Source organism: Ranitomeya variabilis, chromosome 1 (genome assembly GCF_051348905.1).
Source record: "Ranitomeya variabilis isolate aRanVar5 chromosome 1, aRanVar5.hap1, whole genome shotgun sequence".
NCBI lineage: Eukaryota > Metazoa > Chordata > Amphibia > Anura > Dendrobatidae > Ranitomeya > Ranitomeya variabilis.
This window is the reverse complement of record NC_135232.1, coordinates 942,836,194-942,859,864: the sequence shown is the minus strand read 5'-3', so window position 1 is coordinate 942,859,864 and position 23,671 is coordinate 942,836,194. Positions and strand designations below refer to the sequence as shown.

At 43.3% G+C, this 23,671-nt stretch overlaps 1 protein-coding gene across 1 annotated transcript in view; it reads left to right on the top strand.

The window, feature by feature from the left end:
- Positions 1-879: 879 nt before the first annotated feature.
- Positions 880-23,671, top strand: part of LOC143790899 (uncharacterized) — a 63,836-nt gene continuing 41,044 nt past the window's right edge. The window contains exon 1 of the mRNA XM_077279188.1: positions 880-2,126. Within this exon, the coding sequence (XP_077135303.1) occupies positions 1,142-2,126 (985 nt within the window). The 5' untranslated portion in view covers positions 880-1,141. The remainder of the gene's footprint in view (positions 2,127-23,671) is intronic.

The window sequence follows — 23,671 nt, the reverse complement described above, 5'->3', positions numbered from 1 at the left end:
CCCATCGGCCGAGTCCCTGCTGATCAGCTGTAATCTATGGGAAACTCATAGCGATACCCTACAATACATTATGCACAGTTTTCTATTTTAAGGTGTTGTCCACTACTCTGATAATGATGAACTATAATAAGGACAGGTCTTCAATATCAGATTAGTTGGGATCCAACAACCGGATCCCCACGATCAGCTTCTATAGCACCGATAGTTGCCAAATGTAAACCGTGTATGAAGCTATTGGCGAGAACTGCACCTCCGCTCTTATTGAGCAGTCCATGTTATGCGTGATAACGATTTAGAAGACAGACTCGCTGTTTGCAATAGCGTTTCAGCTCTGGCAAATAAATTAGAATCCAAGACCAGTGACCAACCTTGATAACTGCAGATTTCCCTAATAGATTATTTAAAAATGTGATTTCTAATGTCTACAGTAGAAAGTAGTGAAGGGTGCAGTGCACATTACTTCTGATCCTTTACAGGTGTTATACACCCAGAAGATTTCCTGTCGCCCATAAGGGTCCCATTGTCAAATTCTATACATCACATGAAATACTTTCTTGTTTTTCAGGTTTGATTTTTTTTTTAAGTAGCCCTCTTAATAGGAAAGTTCCTGGTGCACTTTCTTATATAGATTATAAAAAAAATTGCCAATGGCATTACTGAATTGCAGATTACCTCTATAGTTACAGGTACATAGCCCTTTTTTTATTTTACTGACAAGTAAAGTGAATTCAGTGGGAATTTTTAATAATAAATTGGTTGAAATAAATCACAAGGTAATAGGGAATATTATAATATTTGCAGTGGCGTAACTTGAAACTCTTGGGCTCCGATGCGAAAGCTCCAACGGGGGCCCCCCAAATATTTTAAATCTTTAATAGCTTAATAGCAATAGTCTTTTTCTATAGGCCAAAGGGACTTTTAGGGCCCTCTAGGCTCCAGGGCCCGGGTGCGATTGCAACCCCTGCACCTGTTGTAGTTACACCCCTGAATATTTGCAGTGTGACCAAATAGTGCTCATTGCTTATGTCCATAATCTGTGCAGCTAGAATGGCCCTAGATTCACCATTGTTATGACGGATACTGCCATAGTGTCATTCTTGCAGCAACCAAAGGTATAATGTAGAGAAACCATCCAAGTCCTATGCATACACAACCCAGCACGAGTATGCGTACCATTTCTTCATTTTGCATAAGTGCGTGTGAGTGCCCCTATATAAATTGTCTGATCTTGGAGCTGTGTCATCTTTACTCGCCTCCTTTGAAAGGTGATAAAGTGGAAGCCAATGCAGTGCATGAAACCATTAAAGAAGCTGTAGAAGCAGGCATTGAGGAAGTTGCTGCAGAAGAGGTCTCTGAGCAGGAGTCAGCCCCTGCTGCAGCTCTGGAGCAGGAGTCAACCCCCGACACAGCTCTGGAGCAGGAGTCAACCCCCAACCCGGCTCTGGAGCAGGAGTCAGCCTCCGCCGCAACTCTGGAACAGGAGACAGCCCCCAACTCAGCTCTGGAGCAGGAGTCCGCCCCCGCCGCAGCTCTGGAGCAGGAGTCAACCCCCGACCCGGCTCTGGAGCAGGAGTCGGCCTCCGCCGCAGCTCTGGAACAGGAGACAGCCCCCAACTCAGCTCTGGAGCAGGAGTCAGCCCCTAACTCAGCTCTGGAGAAGGAGTCAGCCCCCGCCGCAGCTCTAGAGCAAGAGTCAGCCCCCGCCGCAGCTCTGGAGCAAGAGTCAGCCCCCGCCGCAGCTCTAGAGCAAGAGTCAGCCCCCGCCGCAGCTCTAGAGCAAGAGTCAGCCCCCGCCGCAGCTCTGGAGCAGGAGTCAACCCCCAAACCGGCTCTGGAGCAGGAGTCAGCCCCCGCCGCAGCTCTAGAGCAAGAGTCAGCCCCCGCCGCAGCTCTAGAGCAAGAGTCAGCCCCTGCCGCAGCTCTAGAGCAAGAGTCAGCCCCCGCCGCAGCTCTAGAGCAAGAGTCAGCCCCCGCCGCAGCTCTGGAGCAGGAGTCAGCCCAGGCCGCAGCTCTAGAGCAAGAGTCAGCAACTGTGGAGCAAGAGACAACCCCCTTCCCAACTGTGGAACAAGAGCAAGCAGGAGATGAAGTTACATCAGCGCCAACAGAACAGGAGCCAGCGCCAGGTACAGAACAAGGTTAAAGCAAACATTTCTGCAATAATGTTTTTAATCATGTTCCGATATGAAAAATTACTACAATGTAGATGCAGATTACAGTAGTATATTTAGAAAGTAAGGCACATTCAAAGTCTGCATTTTTTGTAAGCATAAATTATACCTATAAAGTGTAGAAATGCTGACAGCCTCGATTTCTATTGATTTTAGTTAAAATTTATTGGCAAATGTATATACCAAAATAATGCTATAGGTAGGTCAATATTTTTTTCTTACAGCAAGCATTATGTCTAATTAACTGATAAAAGAGTGGAATTATGCAGTAACATATAAATTAGGATGCTTTCACAATGAGCGGTGTCGTGTCGCCGGATGCATAGTTACACAGGTTTCCTGTATAAACTGCTCCATTTCGTGCAGCAAAAAGAAGCCACACCAACGTATAACAACTGGACAAATGCCAAAATTACACGTGGTTTCCATAGATATGTAAGATTCCGTATTAAACACTCACCGTAAGGCACCATTCACACGGTCAGTATTTGGTTAGTATTTTACATCAGTAATTGTAAGCCAAAACCCGGAGTGGGTGATAAATACAGAAGTGGTGCATATGTTTCTATTATACTTTTTCTCAGATTGTTCCACTCCTGCTTTTGGCTTACAGATACTGAGGTAAAATACTGACCAAAAACTGAGCGCGTGAACAAAGTTCAATACTATACTGGGTAAGAAAGTAAAAATGTCCTTTTTAAAAAAGTAAATTACATCTTAAAGAGAACTTGTCACTAGAAAAAATGCTATTAACCTGCAGATATGGGGTTAATCGCAGGGTAACAGCGTTAATAACCTGCCCTGTGACAGCACTTACCCAAACACTGTGGGGAGAAAATGAACTCTATTCTTCCTAGCAGCGGTTCGATTTCAGTCACTGGGGCAGTGCCAGCACGAGTTCAGTAGCATGGGCCACAATAAATGTGCCCCTGGCCCTGACACTCCCTCTGCATTGGGTCCAGCTGTCAGTCAGTGCCGGGGGCACGGTTACAGCGCCGCTCTGTATTCTCAGAGCGGTCACCAAAACTGGAATGCTAGCGGGGAGAATACAGTTCACTTTCACCTCGCAGCGTTCAGGTAAGTGCAGGCACCGGGCAGGTTAATAACGCTATTAACCTGCAGATTAACCCCATATCTGCAGGTTAATATAGCTTTTTCTGTTGACAGGTTCCCTTTAACAGATTGTCCTATATAAGTCAGTTCTTACAAAGCTCCCTGATACCAATTGTTTATCACATTTTGCATTTACCTTAAGCCCCCGTCACACTTAGCGAGGTCGCTAGCGAGATCGCTGCTGAGTCACAAGTTTCGTGTCGGAATGGCCTGGACCTTTTTTTGATCGTTGAGGTCTTGCTGACATCGCTGAATCGGTGTGTGTGACACGGATTCAGCGATGTCTTCACTGGTAACCAGGGTAAACATCGGGTTACTAAGCGCAGGGCCGCGCTTAGTAACCTGATGTTTACCCTGGTTACCATCGTAAATGTAAAAAAAAAAAAACACTACATACTCACATTCCGGTGTCCGTCAGGTCCCTTGCCGTCTGCTTCCCGCACTGACTGACTGCCGGCCGGAAAGTGAAAGCAGAGCACAGCGGTGACGTCACCGCTCTGCTGTTAGGGCCGGCACTCAGTCAGTGCAGGAAGTGGACGCCGGGGGACGCGAAGGTGAGTATGTAATGTTTGTTTTTTTACATTTTACACTGGTAACCAGGGTAAACATCGGGTTACTAAGCGCGGCCCTGCGCTTAGCAACCCGATGTTTACCCTGGTTACCCGGGGACCTCGGCATCGTTGGCCGCTGGAGAGCTGTCTGTGTGACAGCTCCCCAGCGACCACACCGCGACGCTGCAGTGATCGGCATCGTTGTCTGTATCGCTGCAGCGTCACTAAGTGTGACGGGGCCTTTAGGCTGCTGCCACACTAGCAGTATTTGGTCAGTATTTTACATCAGTATTTGTAAGCCAAAACCAGGAGTGGGTGATAAATGCAGAAGTGGTGACGTTTTTCTATTATACTTTTTCTCTAATTGTTCCACTCCTGGTTTTGGCTTACAAATACTGATGTAAAATACTGACAAAATACTGATAGTGTGACGGCAGCCTTATACATGGGCTACTTACAGCCACACAGTTCAGCCTTCTCTTTTTTCTCTTCATCCCTCATGTTAATTCCCAGATTTCATCCTGCAGTGTATTGCTCTATGCTCTGCTGTCAGTCCAATGATGTGTCAATACAGCTTTAAAAGGTCAGCTAAAGTCAGTACTATCTCTATTTGCTGTGGCAACAGTATGATATTCTTCTCTATATATTTGAAAGAAGCTTAAAGATTAAGTTTACTATCAGGAGGTTGAATTGTCATTATCCTTATAACTGTGTGACAGGCACCGTGTACTCATCATCAGTAACTGTGATAGGAGCTCCCCACTACCCACTGTAGATGCAATGTCTTCGGCTGGTTTCACACTTACATTGGGCAGAGTTGTGGAGGGCTGTGTAGTTCCTCCGTTAAGCCCCGCCCACTGCTGCACCTCTTCCATTCAGCTCCGCCTATGTCGGCATGCATTTTGCGTATCTATCTTTAACATTGGGTACGCAGGCCATGCGAATGTATGCTGATGCCTCCGCATGCGTCATTTTGACGCTGCGCCGAACGCAACATGTTGCATTTTGTTGCAGTCGGTGCAGCGTCAAAACGACACATGCGGAGGCATCAGCATACATTCGCATGGCCTGCGTACCCAATGTTAAAGATAGGTACGCAGGACGCATGCCAACGTAGGCGGAGCTGAATTGGAGATGTGCGACAGTGGGTGGGGCTTAATGGAGGAACTACGCAGCCCTCCGCAACTCTTCCCAATGCAAGTGTGAAACCAGCCTTCATACAGGCAGTTTTAGTAACAAAGATGGTTGTCCCAGCTTCAGAGAACAAAAATCCACAGAGAAAATAAGATAAATGATATAAGGGTATCAAAAACATATATAGCACCGGAAAGATTACCCCTTTTAAAATTAGTAAATCTTTATTAGATGACCTGGTTAAAAATACCCAAACAACATCAGAAAACTATACATATAAAGAGAGGGAACAAGAGGATCACTCAAAATATAACTAGATAGGAAAGAGGAGAGGACATCTACAGTATCCCTGTAAGACCCTAATACTTAGTTGACCCTATCTGATCCGTGGAGGTTGGCACCCTAAAATTTGCCTAGTGGAACCCCTGATCAATATAATATGGTAACCTCTCATATGGCGTCCCTCTACATCGTCCTATATAGGACTGAAGACTTATCTCTTGGTCTCCTGATGAACCTGATATCTCACAGGGGAAACGCATTGAGGTGGTAACATGGTTTTGGAAAAATACTTCTTTTTATATTCTGGAGGTATATTCCATTTTATACTGTACACTGTCCTGTTTGCTATTATCATAACATTATCAATAGGCTTAGAAAATGTTTATTGCTATTTTGTCTTTTCTAGCCTTTAAAAGGAACCTGTCATCCCCAAAATCGAAGGTGAGCTAAGCCACCAGCATCAGGGGCTTATCTACAGCATTCTGGAATGCTGTAGATAAGCCCCCGATGTAACCTGAAAGATGAGAAAAAGAGGTTAGATTATACTCACCCAGGGGTGGTCCGGTCCGATGGGCGTCGCGGTCCGGTCCGGGGCCTCCCATCTTCTTACGATGATGTCCTCTTCTTGTCTTCACGCTCCGGTGCAGGCGTACTTTTTCTGCCCTGTTGAGGGCAGAGCAAAGTACTGCAGTGTGCAGGCGCCGGGAAAGGTCAGAGAGGCCCAGCACCTGCGCACTGCAGTACTTTGCTCTGCCCTCACCAGGGCAGAAAAAGTACGCCTGCACCGGAGCCGCAGCGTGAAGACAAGAGGACGTCACCGTAAGAAGATGGGAGGCCCCGAACCGGACCGCGACGCCCATCGGACTGGACCACCCCTGGGTGAGTATAATCTAACCTCTTTTTCTCATCTTTCAGGATACATCGGGGGCTTATCTACAGCATTACAGAATGCTGTAGATAAGCCCCTGATGCCCGTGGGCTTAGCTCACCTTCAATTTTGGGGGTGACAGGTTCCCTTTAAGTGTATTATTTTGGAATAGTAGGGCTTGACCTAGGTTGAGCAGGGGCGCCATTACGTAATTTTTAGGGTGCCAACCTCCGCGGCACAGGGTTTTACAAGGGTGCCCTTTTCCCTTCCTACTCTGTTTTTTTGAGGTGGTCCTCTTGTTTCCCCACTTCAGAGAACATAAATGTATGAATTCCTAGGAGGTAGCTATAAGAAGTAGCCAATTACCATAGTTTAAAAAAAAAAATAGAAAAAAACAGCACAGTTAAGAGGTAGGGTGCAGACGCCTCACAGGTACATACCAGTCCTAGTAAATACTTTTCCAACAAAGTTGAGGCAGCACACCAAATCCAAAGTTATAAATTGCTTTTTAATAGCCCATGTGGCGACGTTTCGGTCCTGGGTACAGCCATTTCTCAAGCAAATTAGTTTTAGCTAGAAAGAATCAAATAATGTAATGCTGGCAGAATTATATATATACTAGCTGAAGAGCCCGGCGTTGCCTGGGCGTAGTAAATATCTGTGGTTAGTTATAGCACCTCACTTCTCTTATTTTCCCATCACGCCTCTCATTTTCCCCATCACATCTTTCATTTTCCCCCTCACATCTCTCATTTTCTCCCTCACACCTCTCATTTTCCCCCTCACTCCTCTCATTCCCCCCTAACACTTGTCATTTCGACCTCACATCTGTCATTTTCCGATCACTCCACTATTTTCCCTCACTCCTCTCATTTTGCACTCACACCTTTTCATTTTCACCTCACACCTCTCATTTTCACCTCAGTATATACATGTTTGTCATCTCCCTTATATATAGTATACACCTGTATGTCATCTCCTGTATATAGTATATACCTGTATGTCATCTCCCCTGTATATAGTATATACCTGCTGTGTGTCATCTCCCCTGTATATAGTATATACCTGTATGTCATCTCCTATATATAGTATATACCTGTATGTAATCTCCTCCTGTATATAGTATATACCTGTGTCATCTCACCTATATATAGTATATATCTGTGTGTCATCTCCTCCTGTATATAGTATATACCTGTATGTCATCTCCTCCTATACATAGCATATACCTGTATGTCATCTCCTCCTGTATATACTATATACCTGTAGGTAATCTGCTCCTGTATATAGTATATACCTGTGTGTCATCTCCTCCTGTATATAGTATATACCTGTATGTCATCTCCTCCTGTAAATAGTATATACCTGTGTGTCATCTCCTCCTGTATATAGTATATATCTGTATGTCATCTCCTCTTGTATTAGACCTCATTCACACGTTATTTGGTCAGTATTTTTACCTCAGTATTTGTAAGCTAAATTGGCAGCCTGATAAATCCCCAGCCAACAGTAAGCCCACCCCCTGGCAGTATATATTAGCTCACACATACACATAATAGACTGGTCATGTGACTGACAGCTGCCGGATTCCTATATGGTACATTTGTTGCTCTTGTAGTTTGTCTGCTTATTAATCAGATTTTTATTTTTGAAGGATAATACCAGACTTGTGTGTGTTTTAGGGCGAGTTTCGTGTGTCAAGTTGTGTGTGTTGAGTTGCGTGTGGCGACATGCATGTAGCGACTTTTGTGAGATGAGTTTTGTGTGGTGACATGCGTGTAGCAACTTTTTGTGTGTCGAGTTGCATGTGACAGGTTAGTGTAGCAAGTTGTGTGCAGCAAGTTTTGCGCATGGCGAGTTTTGCGCGTGGCGAGTTTTATGTGTGGTGCCTTTTGAGTATGTGCAAGTTTTGTGTGAGGCAACTTTTGCATGTGTTGCAACTTTTGTGCATGTGGCAATTTTTCCGCGTGTGCAAGTTTTGCGTGTGGCGAGTTTTCCATGAGGTGAGTTTTGCACGTGTGGCGAGTTTTGCATGTGGAGAGTTTTGCGCGTGGCGAGTTTTGAGCGGCGACTTTTGTGTTTTGACTTTTATGTGGCGAGGTTGGTGTATGTGTGGTGAAATGTGCGCTGAGGGTGGTATATGTGTTCGAGCACGTGGTAGTGTGTGGCGCATTTTGTGTGTGTGTTCATATCCCCGTGGTGGTGTGGTGATTATCCCATGTCGGGGCCCCACCTTAGCAACTGTACAGTATATACTCTTTGGCGCCATCGCTCTCATTCTTTAAGTCCCCCTTGTTCACATCTGGCAGCTGTTAATTTGCCTCCAACACTTTTCCTTTCATTTTTTCCCCATTATGTAGATAGGGGCAAAATTGTTTGGTGAATTGGAAAGCGCGGGGTTAAAATTTCACCTCACAACATAGCCTATGACGCTCTCGGGGTCCAGACGTGTGACTGTGCAAAATTTTGTGGCTGTAGCTGCGACGGTTCAGATGCCAATCCCGGACATACATACATACACACATTCAGCTTTACATATTAGATTGGGGGCTAGTGACAAGGTAAATTATAGAAAAAAAATATATAACCACACAGCTACTTTATAAGCAGTTGTCAGAATGTCGGGTTACGACTAACAACTACTGGAACATTCCACTAGTATTACCGAACATATTACATTATATCAGCTTCATTTAGCTTTCCTGTGTCAGCTTTTGGACACGACAACATGCATTAGTTAAATATCTGCCTCTGGCAGGCTAACAGGTCCTAGCCCATTGTCTGCAGGAATCGGGGTGTGATGTGATTTCTAGCATAAATCCTCAGTTACCATTGCACCAATTACCGTTTGAAGTCATTTATACTGAAATAATATTCATCACTTATACCAAATCTTTTCTTTTATATAGTATGGTGGCTCTGACAGTGTTTTGAAGTTCTAAGGGATTTATGAAGATGTCATTAGTACAGTTTACAGGAAATCATATCCCAGACCTATAAGCCAGTGTGAATGAGCCAAAATTGAATTTTCTTGCAGATATTCCGGTATATATATTTCACTTTACATTTTGACACCTCCAAAGCAGTGGCAACGTCTGTTCCTCCATAAATAAGAAGTGCCCACAAAACAGTAGTAAATGTACATGTACTATGTTGCTAGCGATTTGTAAGATGCTCTAAAAACAATCAAGGCTTTCTTTCTTCAGCACTTATTCCCCGAATACAACAGTCCCCAAATGCCTTAATTAGTATATGTAGTTCTTATATAATATATGACACAATGTAAATATGACTTTATTATCCCTCCATACAATATTACTAGCTATAAACCATAGAACATTTTATAATCATAGCTAAGCATTATGCCTTATGCCATACCATGACGGAATAATACTGACATACAGTGACCTAACAATACTATTGCAGCAGTAAATAACAGTGAAATACACTACTGTTCAAAAGTTTGGGGTCACCCAGACAATTTTGTGTTTTCCATGAAAACTCATACTTTTATTAATCAAATGAGTTACCAAATGAATTGAAAATCTAGTCCAGATATTGACAAGGTTCGAAAAAAAGATTTTTATTTGAAATAATTTTTTTCCTTCAAACTTTGCTTTCATCAAAGAATGCTCCCTTTGCAGCAATTGCGGCATCTTCGGCATTCTAGCAGTTATTTTGCTGACATAATCTGGAGAAATTTCACCCCATGCTTCCAGAAGCCCCTCCCACAAGTTGGTTTGGCTTGATGGGCACTTTTTGCATACCATACCGTCAAGCTGCTCCCACAACAGCTCAATGAGGTTGAGATCTGGTGACTGCGCTGGCCACTTTATTACAGATAGAATACCAGCTGCCTGCTTCTTCCCTAAATAGTTCTTGCATAAATTGGGGGTGTGCTTTGGGTCATTGTCCTGTTGTAGGATGAAATTGGCTCCAATCAAGCGCTGTCCACAGGGTATGGCATGGCATTGCAAAATGGAGTGATAGCCTTCCTTATTCAATATCCCTTTTACCTTGTACAAATCTCCCACTTTACCAGCACCAAAGCAACCCCAGATAATCACATTACCTCCACCATGCTTGACAGATGGCGTCAGGCACTCTTCCAACATCTTTTCAGTTGTTCTGCATCTCACAAATGTTCTTCTGTGTGGTCCAAACACCTCAAACTTGGATTCGTCTGTCCATAACACTTTCTTTCCAATCTTCCTCTGTCCAATGTCTGTGTTATTTTGCCCATATTAATCTTTTCCTTTTATTAGCCAGTCTCAGATATGGCTTTTTCTTTGCCACTCTGCCCTGAAGGCCAGCATCCCGGAGTCGCCTCTTCACTGTAGACGTTGACACTGGCCTTTTGCATGTACTATTTAATGAAGCTGCCAGTTGAGGACCTGTGAGGCGTCGATTTCTCTAACTACAGACTCTATTGTACTTGTCTTGTTGCTCAGTTGTGCAGCAGTGCCTCCCACTTCTCTTTCTACTCTGGTTAGAGCCTGTTTGTGCTCTTCTCTGAAGGGAGTAGTACACACCGTTGTAGGAAATCTTCAGTTTCTTGGCAATTTCTCGCATGGAATAGCCTTCATTTCTCAGAACAAGACTAGACTGTCAAGTTTTTTTTCTGGCCATTTTGAGAGTTTAATGGAACCAACAAATGTAATGCTCCAGATTCTCAACTAGCTCAAAGAAGGCCAGATTTATAGGTGCTCTAATCATCAAAACTGTTTTCAGCTGTGCTAACATACTTGCACAAGGGTTTTCAAGGGTATTCTAACCATCCATTAGCCTTCTTACACAGTTAGCAAACACAAAGTACCATAAGAACACACGAGAGATGGTTGTTGGAAATGGGCCTCTATGCACCTATGAAGATATTGCATTACAAACCAGACATTTGCAGCTAAAATAGTCACTTACCACATTAACAATGTATAGAGTGTATTTCTGTATCATTTAATGTTGGCTTAATTGGAAAAAACTGTGCTTTTCTTTCAAAAATAAGGACATTTCTAAGTGACCCTAAATTTTTGAACGGTAGTGTACGTGTTGATTGCAATGCTTTATCATGATACAGGCTGAATAAAGAGTTTGCTGCATTATCTTCCTTTGGTCCGTTTTTACATCACATACCTATCCTCTCAATGATCTTCCATGGCAGCACAACTCTCCTCCATGGTAATACAATGCTCCTCCATGGTAGTACAACTCTCCTCTATGGCAGTACAACCCTCCTCCATGGTAAAGCAACTCTCCTCCATGGCAGTACAACCCTCCTCCATGGCAGCACAACCCTCTTCCATGGCCATACAACTCCTCCATGGTAATACAACTCTCCTCCATGGTAATACAACTCTCCTCCATGGTAGTACAACTCTCCTCCATGGCAGTACAACCCTCCTCCATGGCAGTACAACCCTCCTCCATGGCAGTACAACCCTTCTCCATGGCAGTACAACCCTTCTCCATTGTAATACAACTCTCTTCCATGGTAGTACAACTCTCCTCTATGGCCATACAACTCTCCTCCATTGTAGTACAATTCTTATCCAAGGCAGTACAACTCTCCTTTATGGGCATACAACTCTCCTCCATGGCAGTACTGTAAACTCTCCTCCATAGCAAAACATCCCTCCATGACCGTACATCTCTCCTCTATGACCGTACATCTTTCCTCCATTGTAGAACAATTCTCCTCTATGGTAGTACAATATGGCAGAACAAAAATATCCCAATTAAATGCCATGAGTATTTACTGAACCAGACAGGATCCCCATAAACATTGTATGTTAGGTTCTCCTATAAAAGTGCTTTCTCTCTGTTCTATGAACAAGCATACTTTAAAGGGAAGCTGGCACTCAGTTGGTGCTGCCCAAACCATGAGCAGTATGACTCAGAGGCTGGTTGACAGATTGCCACCAGGTAAATATAGTTTGAAGAGCTGGGCCGGGGACCAGATGTGACTAATCCAACGTTGTCCCTAGCCAGCTTCTCCTTGCTCCGCTCCAGGTGATTGACAGGTACACAAATGGGAAATAATGCAGGTAGAAGAAAGAAATGCAGCACTCACCCTCTGTCTTCAGCTAAAATGTGTCCTTTATTTAGCACTTAAGCCATCACAGACATTACGCGGCATCGGTAGGAATGAACGAGGGAGCGGGAGTGTGAAGAGACGGGACGACGGCCGTTTCGCGCACAAGCGCTTCTACGGGTCCACACATGGGAAATACCTGTTAATCAACTAGAGTGGTATGGGGAGCAGCACTTTAACCTATATTTTCTCTGAAGCGCTAAAGCATGTCAGTGAAAAAAACATATCCACATTGTGGATTTGATGCTGATTTTTCCCTACATTTCTGCTGTGTTTCTGCATCAATATGTGCATGTGTTACCTAAGGATACTATTTTGGTGAGAATTTCAACCAGTGCATTGCAATGGAGAAGCTCGCAATGTATTATGCACAAAGAATTGACATGCTGTGAATTTTAAAATCCGCACAAGCTAATTTATATGCCAAATATTTGTGCAAAGTGTAGTTGAGATTTAAAAAATCTGATTAACTTTGCTGGTACTGTATTACAATGTGGATTTTCTGCACACAAACCCTCACAAAAAATAAAAAAAATACTAAATATACACTATGTGCATTTAGCCGAAAGGAGAAATATAAATACACCTACATAAGTTATCCCATGAGTTATGCCATAGACGAAATGCAAATAGTGAAGTAGAGCAATTAACTGTGAGGCCAGAATAAAATTGCAAAACTTTATTTAAACAATCAAGTTAAAATCAAAGTATAATTGTATATGTATTAAAAGAGAAAAAACACAGATGAGACAAAAAGGTGGTGAGTAAGCCTGGACCATGAGGGTATATTCCCACTTTCGAGAATTGCTGCGGTTTTGGCGCTGCGTATTTATACAGCGTCAAAACCACAGCAGCCAGATGTTACAGCATAATGGATGGGATTTCTGTAAATCCCATGTCCACTATGCGTGCCTCTGTGAATCGATCACCTGCAGACATTGACATGCGGCGCGTCTTTTAGGACCACAGCTTGTCAATTTCTCTTGCAGAGACTAGAAAGATGCTGTGGAGATGATGTTCAGATCAGGGCATTGTGAGGGCCATTGTAAAACCTTCAGCTTGCGCCTTTTGAGGTCGTCTATTTTGGATTTTGACAGGTATTTAGGATCATTATCCATTTGTAGCAGCCATCCTCTGTTCAGCTTCAGCTTTTTTTTACAGATGGTTTTGTGTTTGCATCAAGAATTTGTTGAAATTTCATTGAATTGAATCCATTCTTCCCTCTACCCGTGAAATGTTCTCTGTGCCATTGGCTGCAATACAATCCCAAAGCATGATTGATCCACCCCCATGATTAATAATTGGTGAGATGTTCTTTTCCTGAAATTCTGTGTAGAGATTAGCGAACACTAAAATACTCGTGTGCTCGCTGCTCGAACCGAGCAATTCTAATACTCGCATGCTTATTTTGATTAACGAGTATAATGGAAGTCAATGGAAAACCCGAGTTTTTTTTCCGGCAGACCCTACAAAGAGGTCTGGGGGGCAGTGAAAATGTTGAAATGGATAATAAAAGTACTGAATGGAAAGAGAGCAAAATGGGGAAGACCCCTGGAAGCATCTTTAACTCCCAGATCGCTGCTGAGAACAACGGTGTCACACTTTTACTCCACTTTAAGGAGTGACAATAAAACATTCCAAACCGATGAGAAATTGCGTTTTACAGGGGGAAAAAAATGTTAAGAAACATTTTTCTTGTATATAAGGCAAAATTTAAAAAATGATGTAAAAAAAATAATAATTTACATAAACTGAAATTCAGTTTTTAAATAAAGAAATAGGAAATTTCAGTGTAATTTATGAAGGAATCAAGAACCGCCAAAAATGAAGGACTCACATCCACCTAGTATTAGACATAAAGGAGGGCACCATACACATTCTGTTCAAATTGTCATGTATTGGTCTCCTAGACTCATAAAGGCTATGCACTTTTACGGGTTATATACCAAGGAAATGTTCTCCAGACCATGGAATAGTCTATGGGTGAGCAATATAATACAGATAAGGGTATATGCACAAGATAAGTAAAATTTCTGCATCATTTCCTCATCTCTTGGCAGGTGGTGTTTTTTTGTCCTGTGTTTTTGATTGAAGTCAATGGTAAAAAACCCACAGAGAATTGACATGCAGCAGATTGATTTCTGCACCAAATCTGCAAGTCAAAAGAATTCAACGTGTGCATGACATGTCAGGTTTCCGTTCACTTTGTTGGCATCAGATTTTGTCACAAATCCAAACAGAAAAAAGTGACAAAAACGCACCAAATCTGCAACGTGCACACAGCCTAAATTTTTTGTCAAGTTTTTTAACGGTTATATACCAATGAAATGTACTCCAGACCACGGAATAGTCTATGGATGAGCAATATAATACAGATAAATTTTTGAACAAGTTTTTTGAGGGTTGTATATCAACGAAATGTACTCCAAACCATAGAATAGTCTAAGGATGAGCAATATAATACCAATAAATTTATGAACAAGTTGTTTGAGGATTATATAGCAACAAAATGTACCCCAAAAGATGTAACACCCAAGGGATAAGCAGTATAATACAAGCTTTTTGAGGGTTATACACCAAGGAAATGTACTTCATGAACACGTAATACTATATGGCTGAGAAATGTAACTCAGCAAAAATTTTAAACTTTGTTTTGTGTGTTATATTTCACAAAAATGTATCCCAGCACACAAAGTGTATGGATAAGAAATGTGAACAAGCAAGCAACATTTTCAAATGCTTTTTTGTACTGTTATATACCATCAAAATGAGACAGAAAGCATGTAATACTCTATGGATGAATAATCTAATCCTGAAATATTTTTCTATTCTATTTTTGTAAGTTTTACATGCCGCCGTAATGCAACAATAACGATGTTAAACTGTATGTATGAATCATTGAATCCATAAAAAAATTGAACTAAAATATTTTGAAAGTGTAGTTGATATTATAAAGGCTTTGCAGAAAGTGCAAAGCCAGACAGAAATTATTAGGAAGGTCATCCATAGACCCCTGAAAGGCAACATATGGTGGGTCTCATTAAAATATTGAATATTACAAATACTTTATGTGCTGCTGTCATCTGGAGGTGTTAAAAAGTGTGGGCTAATACTTTGTTCATTTTTATGAGAGTGAGAGTGTCTACTGACAGGCAAAAGTACCTGTATGTTATGACTCCCCCAGCGGCATTAAAATCCTGCTTAGACAAGATGCTAGCAGCAAGGCAGCACAACACCTCCAAGGCAAAGAGGAGGTGCCCATGCCGTTGTCCAGCTTTGAGACCTAATAGTTGAAAGTTGCAGAGGAATTAGAGAGTACACCGGTTTGACTGGCCAGGTATTGTTGACCATCTTTAAAAACTTTTCTCTCCTTGTCAAAAAATACCCTTAACAAACAGGCATTCCTCACATGTATTCAGCATATCTGGAAGCCGTAAATCATGCAACTGAGGCGATGAAAACTACCGTATTTTTCGGATTATAAGACGCACCGGACCATAAGACGCACCCCAAATTAGGGGTGAAAATTGCAGAAAAAAAGATTTTTTTATAAGATGGGGGTCCGTCTTATTGTCCAAATTTAAGGTGCGGTATCCTACCTGAGGGCTGGCGGTGGCAGAGCAGGGTCACAGGAGGCATGGTGTCGGCAGAGGTGCGGTGATGCTGAGGCGCGGTGGGCGGTACGGCGTGCACCTGAGCAGGGTCCCTTCCTGCTTAGGTGGGCGATGCCATGGCCTGGTGTCCATTGGGGGGTTAAGGCAGTGCTGTGGCGGCGGCAGACGTGCGGTCACCTCAGGTGAGGTGACGCCGTGGCCCGGTATCCAAGGTGAGCAGCAGAGCTGTGTTAATCATCGGTTTCTCGGTGGCAGACGGCCATCTTCCTGAGACCGCGCGTGTGCACATTGAGTGCTCTGCTTCAGGAAAATGGCTGCGGGAGGCCGCGCGTGCTCAGATGGAGATCGCGGCGGCCATTTTCCTGAAGCCGAGATCAAAATCTGTGAACTCGGCTTCAGGAAAATGGCTGCCGCGATCTAAATCTGCACACGCGCGGCCATTTTCCTGAAGCCCCGGGAAGCAGAGAACTCAATCTGCGCACGTGCGGCCTCAGGAAGATGGCCGGCTCCACTGAGAAAACCGTGACTCACCCGACTCTGCTGCTCTCCTTGGATACCGGGCAGCGGCGTCACTTCACCTGTGGAAGGGACTCTGCTCACGCCATACCGCTTACCGCGCCTCATCATCCCCACACCTCTGCCGCCGCAACACCACTGCTGGTAAGCCTGCATTCGAACTATAAGACGCACCCCCCCATTTTCCTCACAATTTTTTTGGGGAAAAAGTGCGTCTTATAGTCCGAAAAATACGGTATATCTCCGAGCAATAACAAATACTCGGAGGTCACTCGAGCGTGCTCGGGAAAACCAGAGCAATAAGTACACTTGCTCATCACTAGTCAAAAGTGTTTTTTCCAGCCATATAATTTTTTTGAAAGAAAAAGTCCTACGAATATATGTCAATCAGTCTAGGTACAAAAACAGCATGTCAAGCATATCAATATTAACAATATATAAGTTATCTGCAGCAGGGTGAGGGGAATCATCCCAAATAGTAGCAAACAAGTCAGTCCAGGTGTTAATACCTTCAATAAATGAAAAAGTGAGAGACAGCAAAACAAATATATAAAGGTTAATATAACCTGCTACCAAAGTTTTCTCGGATATAAGAGATTACTGTCATGGGAAACTTTGGGAGAACAATTATCAAACAGAAAAACAAGGTTCTTCAGTGGAAAACAGGACTAGTCCTTAGCTAAGGACCCAAGGAGAAGAATGGTTTGGAATCTCTGGTTCTCATGGAGGGAGGTTTCTTGGCAGTTGTCTTCTGGCCTTGGTTGAAGTTCTCTTTCCCTACAATGACCATTTTTCAGGTTTCTGTAGTTGAGGAAAGGTGAGGTTGACATCTAATGGCATCCAGGAAGAAACATCAATTTGTTGAAATCTTAGTAAATCCCATGACGCTTGGAGGTCCTCTGGGGTGTGTTTGAAGATTTGCTTGCCTTCTTTCGTAACTGCAAGGCCAAATGGATAGAGCAATCTATACATCAGCTTGTTTGCACACTAGGCATCCAGGAGCGGCTTGATTTTCCTCCTTTTCGCCAGAGTGGAGGGTGCTATGTCTTGGAAAATCTGCATCGGATTAATGTCGTAAGATATTGGGGAAATTTCTCTCATTTTAGTTAGAATGGCTGAGGTGTCCACGTAGCTCAGAAGATCACATACTATGTCTCTTGGAGGGTCTGAGGTTTTGGCCTCAGGACTCTATGTACTGTTTCGATGATAATATTTTCAGCCCTTCCAGGACCCACTATGGAGGAGAATATTTCAGTAGTGATTTTCTTTAGAGTATCTGGAGCATATGATTCTGGGACCCCTTTTAATCTTAGATTTTTGCGCCTGCTCCTACTCTCCTGATCGTCTTTGCCAGCATAGCAGAGTTCAGTTGGTGTCTTTATTTGTCCATTTGGTCTTCCAAGGTTTCCGAAAAGTCTAGTAGGTCAGTTTGCACAGATGCGAGGGTTTCAACCCTGTAACCCACTTGTTTTAGATCTGACCTAAGTCTATCCAATTCCTGCAGTAGTGGTTGCCTGCGCCAATGTTTTTTTAAGAACGATCTGGAAATCGGTGCAGGGACTGATAAGTGGGAGTCTGAATCTGAGTCAACATTATTAGAATCCGTGTCAGCTGCTGAGGCTTGAGTTGACTGCTGGGAAGCCGTTTTCTGGGAAGACTTTTGAGGAGTAGACAACTTCTTTTTTTAGAAACTTGTCGAGTTCACCTTGTTTGCAAGGAACTAGAGTGCTCTCAGGATCTTTAACAAGCTCCTTATTTGTTTTAACCATTTTGAAATATCAATTATGAGGGAGTGAGAAATAATATCGCCACCTTTTCATATTTTAGTTTTAAATTGGCATCTTAGGCTACTTTCACACATCAGTTTTTTGCCGTCAGGCACAATCTGGCGAATTTTGAAAAAAATGGATCCGGCAAAAGTTGCCACCGGATCTGTTTTTTTTCTCATAGACTTGTATTAGTGCCGGATTGCGACGGATGGCCTCACGTTTCATCCGTTTTTTGCCGGATCCGTAGAAAATTCTTTTTCCGGCGGCCGGAGAAAATGAACATAGGAATGGTTTTTCTGTCCGGCAAAAAAACAGCCAGCGATGGATCCGGCAGAAAACGTATGAAATGTGAGGTGAAATGATTGAATCCGGGGGCCGAATCTTGGTTTTTTTTCACACAAATCATGCATTTTCCATTGAAATCATGAATTTTCCAGTCTGGTCTCTCTCTCTCTCTCGCTCTCGCTCTCTCTCTTTCTCTCTCTCCTGAACCAACACAGTAAATGATTGATGTTTACCAGTATGTCAATATGAATCATAAAAGAGCGAGTTCCAGTGTCATTAATATATTCATTTCCAGTGAGATCAGATGACCAGCAGGTGGCAATGGCGAGTAAAGAATGAGACTATTACAGGAAATTTATATCCCAAATGTCTGGTGTAAGATTTACACTTATAGTCTCTGATGTGTTATTAATATATGAACAAGTAAATTCCTTTGAGAAATGAAATTATAGGTATTACAAGCTGTGCTTCCTCTCAAAATGGCACCAAAATTTAGCAAAGTAGCAAAACTAATGCTTTGTTGAAGTAAAGACTTTGCAGAGCACTGTGGTTTTTTAGTGCTAAAACATGTTGAATCAGGGTCAAAATAGGCAGTAAGATAGAAAAGTGTGGGAGGGGGAGCTGCAGGGACCAGTGCAGCAGTCACTTCCAGTGTTTAACAAAATGGTGGATTTTGGTGCCAAAACAGGTATGGAAGATGTGCCTCCACCCAGGGCCGTATTTAGAGTTTCTGCTGCCCTAGGCACATTTAGTGCTGCCTCCCCCTTTGGTGAGTATGACACTATCGGCAGTGACTTTAGCAAGAATCGCTGATGTGAAAGTCACCTTTTGCAGCAGATCCGGCAGTTTTTCTGCATGTGCCGCGTAACAGATCACTTACGGCAACACTGCGTTCGGCCTCATTCATTCCCTATGGGATTTGCGGCACTTGCATGATCTGGCAAATGCGGTATCATACCTCCCAACTTTTGAAGAAGGGAAGGTATAAAGTTTGCGACGGACGTAGTGCCCGTGGCAAATTTTAGGCCACGCCTCTGACCACACCCATTTCACAACTAGTCACACCCATATCCACGTCGCAACCACAGCCATTTAGCACTGCTGATCACACTGTTTTATATACAATAATTATAAACAAAAAATATGGCCACACAGTGCTCCATACTGTATAATGGCCACACATGATGCTCCATACTGTATAATGGCCACACATGATGCTCAATACTGTATAATGGCCACACACAGTCCTCCATACTGTATAATGGCCACACACAGTCCTCCATACTGTATAATGGCCACACATGATGCTCCATACTGTGTAATGGCCACACATGATGCTCCATACTGTATAATGGCCACACACAGTTCTCCATACTGTATAATGGCCACACAGTGCTCCATACTGTATAATGGCCACACATGAAGCTCAATACTGTATAATGGCCACACATGATGCTCCATAGTGTATAATGGCCACACATGATGCTCCATAGTGTATAATGGCCACACAGTGCTCCATACTGTATAATGGCCACACACAGTTCTCCATACTGTATAATGATCCCACATGATGCTCAATACTGTATAATGGCCACACATGATGCTCCATAGTGTATAATGGCCACACATGATGCTCCATAGTGTATAATGGCCACACAGTGCTCCATACTGTATAACGGCCACACACAGTTCTCCATACTGTATAATGATCCCACATGATGCTCAATTCTGTATAATGGCCACACATGATGCTCCATACTGTATAATGACCACACATGATGCTCCATACTGTATAATGGCCATTAGCCACACATGATGCTCCATACTGTATAACGGCCACACATGATGCTCAATACTGTATAATGGCCACACACAGTTCTCCATACTGTATAATGATCTCACATGATGCTCAATACTGTATAATGACCCCCCCTCCTGTATGCATGGCTCATCTCCCTCCCATCCCATATACATGGCTGATATCCCCCCCTCCTGTATGCATGGCTCATATTCCCCCTCCTCTATGCATGGCTCATATTCCCCCCCCTGTATGCATGGCTCATATTCCCCCCCCCCTGTATGCATGGCTCATATTCCCCCTCCTGTATGCATGGCTCATATTTCCCCTCCTGTATGCATGGCTCATATTCCCCACTGAATGCATGGCTCATATCCCCCCCCTGAGTGCTTGGCTCACATTCCCCCCCCTGAATGTATGGCTCATATTTTCCCCTTGAATGCATAGCTCATATTCCTCCCCCCCTGAATGCATGGCTCATATTCCCCCCTGAATGCATGGCTCATATTCCCCCCCCCTGAATGCATGGCTCATTCCCCCCTGAATGCATGGCTCATATTCCCCCCCCCCCCCGTATGCATGGCTCATATTCCCCCCCCCGTATGCATGGCTCATATTCCCTCCCCCGTATGCATGGCTCATATTCCCCCCCCTGAATGCATGGCTCATATTCCCCCCCTGAATGCATGGCTCATATTCCCCCCCCCCCGAATGCATGGCTCATATTCCCCCCCTGAATGCATGGCTCATATTCCCCCCCTGAATGCATGGCTCATATTCCCCCCCTGAATGCATGGCTCATATTCCCCCCCTGAATGCATGGCTCATATTCCCCCCCCCCCCGAATGCATGGCTCATATTCCCCCCCCGAATGCATGGCTCATATTCCCCCCCTGAATGCATGACTCATATTCCCCCCCTGAATGCATGGCTCATATTCCCCCCCTGAATGCATGGCTCATTTTCCCCCCCTGTATGCATGGCCCATGGTCGGTCGGGAGGTGACCCAGGAAAAAAAAAAAACAACAACAAACCTTGCTCAGGTGCCGCCCCCTGCATTGTCCCCGCCCTAGGCACGTGCCCTCAAGTGCCTAGTGGCAAATACGGCCCTGCCTCCACCAGCAACAAAAATAAAGCATGATAATAGATGCTGAACGAGAGAGGACATTGGTAGTTTACAGATTACCTGTGTTAGCTTTAAGCAGGCTGAGGGGGCTTTCCCAGAGGTTACTGTGCAGCTCCTGTAGCTGGGAATCCCCTACCTCCTCTCCTGTGTTCAGTCCCAGGGTGCCTTCTCCTCTTTAATGAATAGATATGCAGGGACCGCAATGTCTGTCTGTCTCCTGTGGGCCCCAGATGTTGTTGGTCCTCCACTTCTCCTCTGCTCCACTGCAAGTGTCACAGCAGGTTTCTTCTCACTCCTCCTGCAAGCAGGGGAACTCAGCAAGAGAGCTAGAGTGGCTAGATTTGACTTAAAAGTCTGAAAATTAGCTTTTTTAGACCCTAGAGCAGTAGCTCATTCAAGATGCGACCTCTCCTGTTTGCACCTAGGCCACGCCCCTCGCTAAAGGGTTTTATTTTAACCTCATCGGTCCACAGGACTTGTTTAGATGTTCTTTTTCATACATACCCTGAGTTTTTTGATGAGGACGTATGAGAGGTTTTCTTCTGATGACTTTTCTGTGAAGGCCATAATTGTGAAGATGTCTCTGAACAGTAGAACAATGTACCACAACTCAAGAGTCTGCTAAATCTTTTTGAAAGTCTTTTGCAGTCAAGTGGTCCTGATTTGTCTCTCTAGCAATCCTATGAGCAGCTCTAACTGAAATTTTGCTTAGTCTTCCAGACCTTATCTTGACCTCCACTGTTCCTGTTAACTGCCATTTCTTAACTACATTTCGAACTGTGGAAAGTTGAACTTGAAAACGCTTTGCTATCTTCTTATAGCCTTCTCCTGCTGTATGGGCCTCCACCATTTTCACTTTCAGTGTTCTACGCAGCTGCTTAGACGAACCCATGGCTGCAGTTTTTTGGCACAAGGTTAGAGGAGGCTGTTTTTTTATAAAGCTGGGAAATTTGCATCACCTGGCCTTTCCTAACAATGATAGTGAACAAGCCGCAACCCTAACAGGTTAATTAAGATCTGAAACCTTGGTCAAAGTTATCTGAGCACACAAATATCCAAGGGTGCCCAAACTTTTGCATTGGCCTATTTCCCTTTTTGTTATTTTTAAAATGAAAAACTGTCAAAAATATATATTTTTGGGGAAAAAAATACAAAGTAAATGTGTCATCTTTAACTTTAGGCCTTTTAGAGGTCATTTCATCTTCACCTTGCTTGACTGTACCCAAATTTTACATGCCTCTGTATATGGTTTGAAACATATTGGAAACGCTTTTCATGTGCTTATGGGTCAATTGGGATGTATATTTCAGAGTTTTGGCATGGTGCCCTTTGGCGTTTGGTACGTGCTATAGACTCTATTCAAATTTCCATTTAACTGTTCAATTTTTCTATTGCATTTAGAACCATCAAATGGAATTAGCATTTTATGTAGTTCTGTTTCATACAAAATCAGAGGGGCCACATTCATTTATTTGGGGTGAGTTTCTGTTTAGTGGCAGTTTTTAGAATGGAAAACAATCCTGAATGCAGAACTTTTTCTTCTTTCCCGAAAATAAACTTTTAGGATTGCTACTTCTAATAGATGGCACTAGTGTTCAAGTACTCTTCCTCTATCAAGAAGCAATTTAATTTATCAGAGGAGTATTGCAGAGCCTAGTAATAATAATCTTTATTTATATACCGCCAACATATTCCACAGCTCTTTACAGTTTAACAGTTTCAAACACAACAGTCATAAGTAACAACGTTAACAATACAATAATTAAATTAGACTATTAGACTTCTTATACTGCCAAGTCAGGCATGTCACTCTCCACAAGGAGAGACATTAATCCTTAGAAACAGCCAGAACAGATCTGATGCTTTGAACTGAGGAGCGACAACACCTCGAAACACGTGTTTGCAAATTGAGATTATGGTTTTGGATTTTATCCTAAGTCAGAGGGCAAGGCTCTTTAAAGGATCGATATTGACTTTTATAATAGCTACTTTCAATAGGTGGCACTAGAGTTTAAGTCCTCTTTCTCTCTGAAGAGGCAATTTGCAAAAATAAACAACAAATGGAAATTAGATGGGCTCTATAAAAATTAATGGAGACTCCTGGCTTCCAATTGAAACAGAATTGCACAGGATGCTAATTGTGTTTGTCTGTTCTATTTAGAATAGTTTGTCACATCAGTAACTCACATGCCTCCTCAGCACCGTCTTACTCACTGTGTGCGGCGCTCTGCTTCTCCCAGTATATGACCATCTCGCCGAGCTGCCTTTGCAAACACTTCCTGCTTTGCTGTTGCTGGAGATCCTTCATCCAGCTAGAGGGCCGCACTGCAATTCTTTCAGTAATTGTTCCTCTACG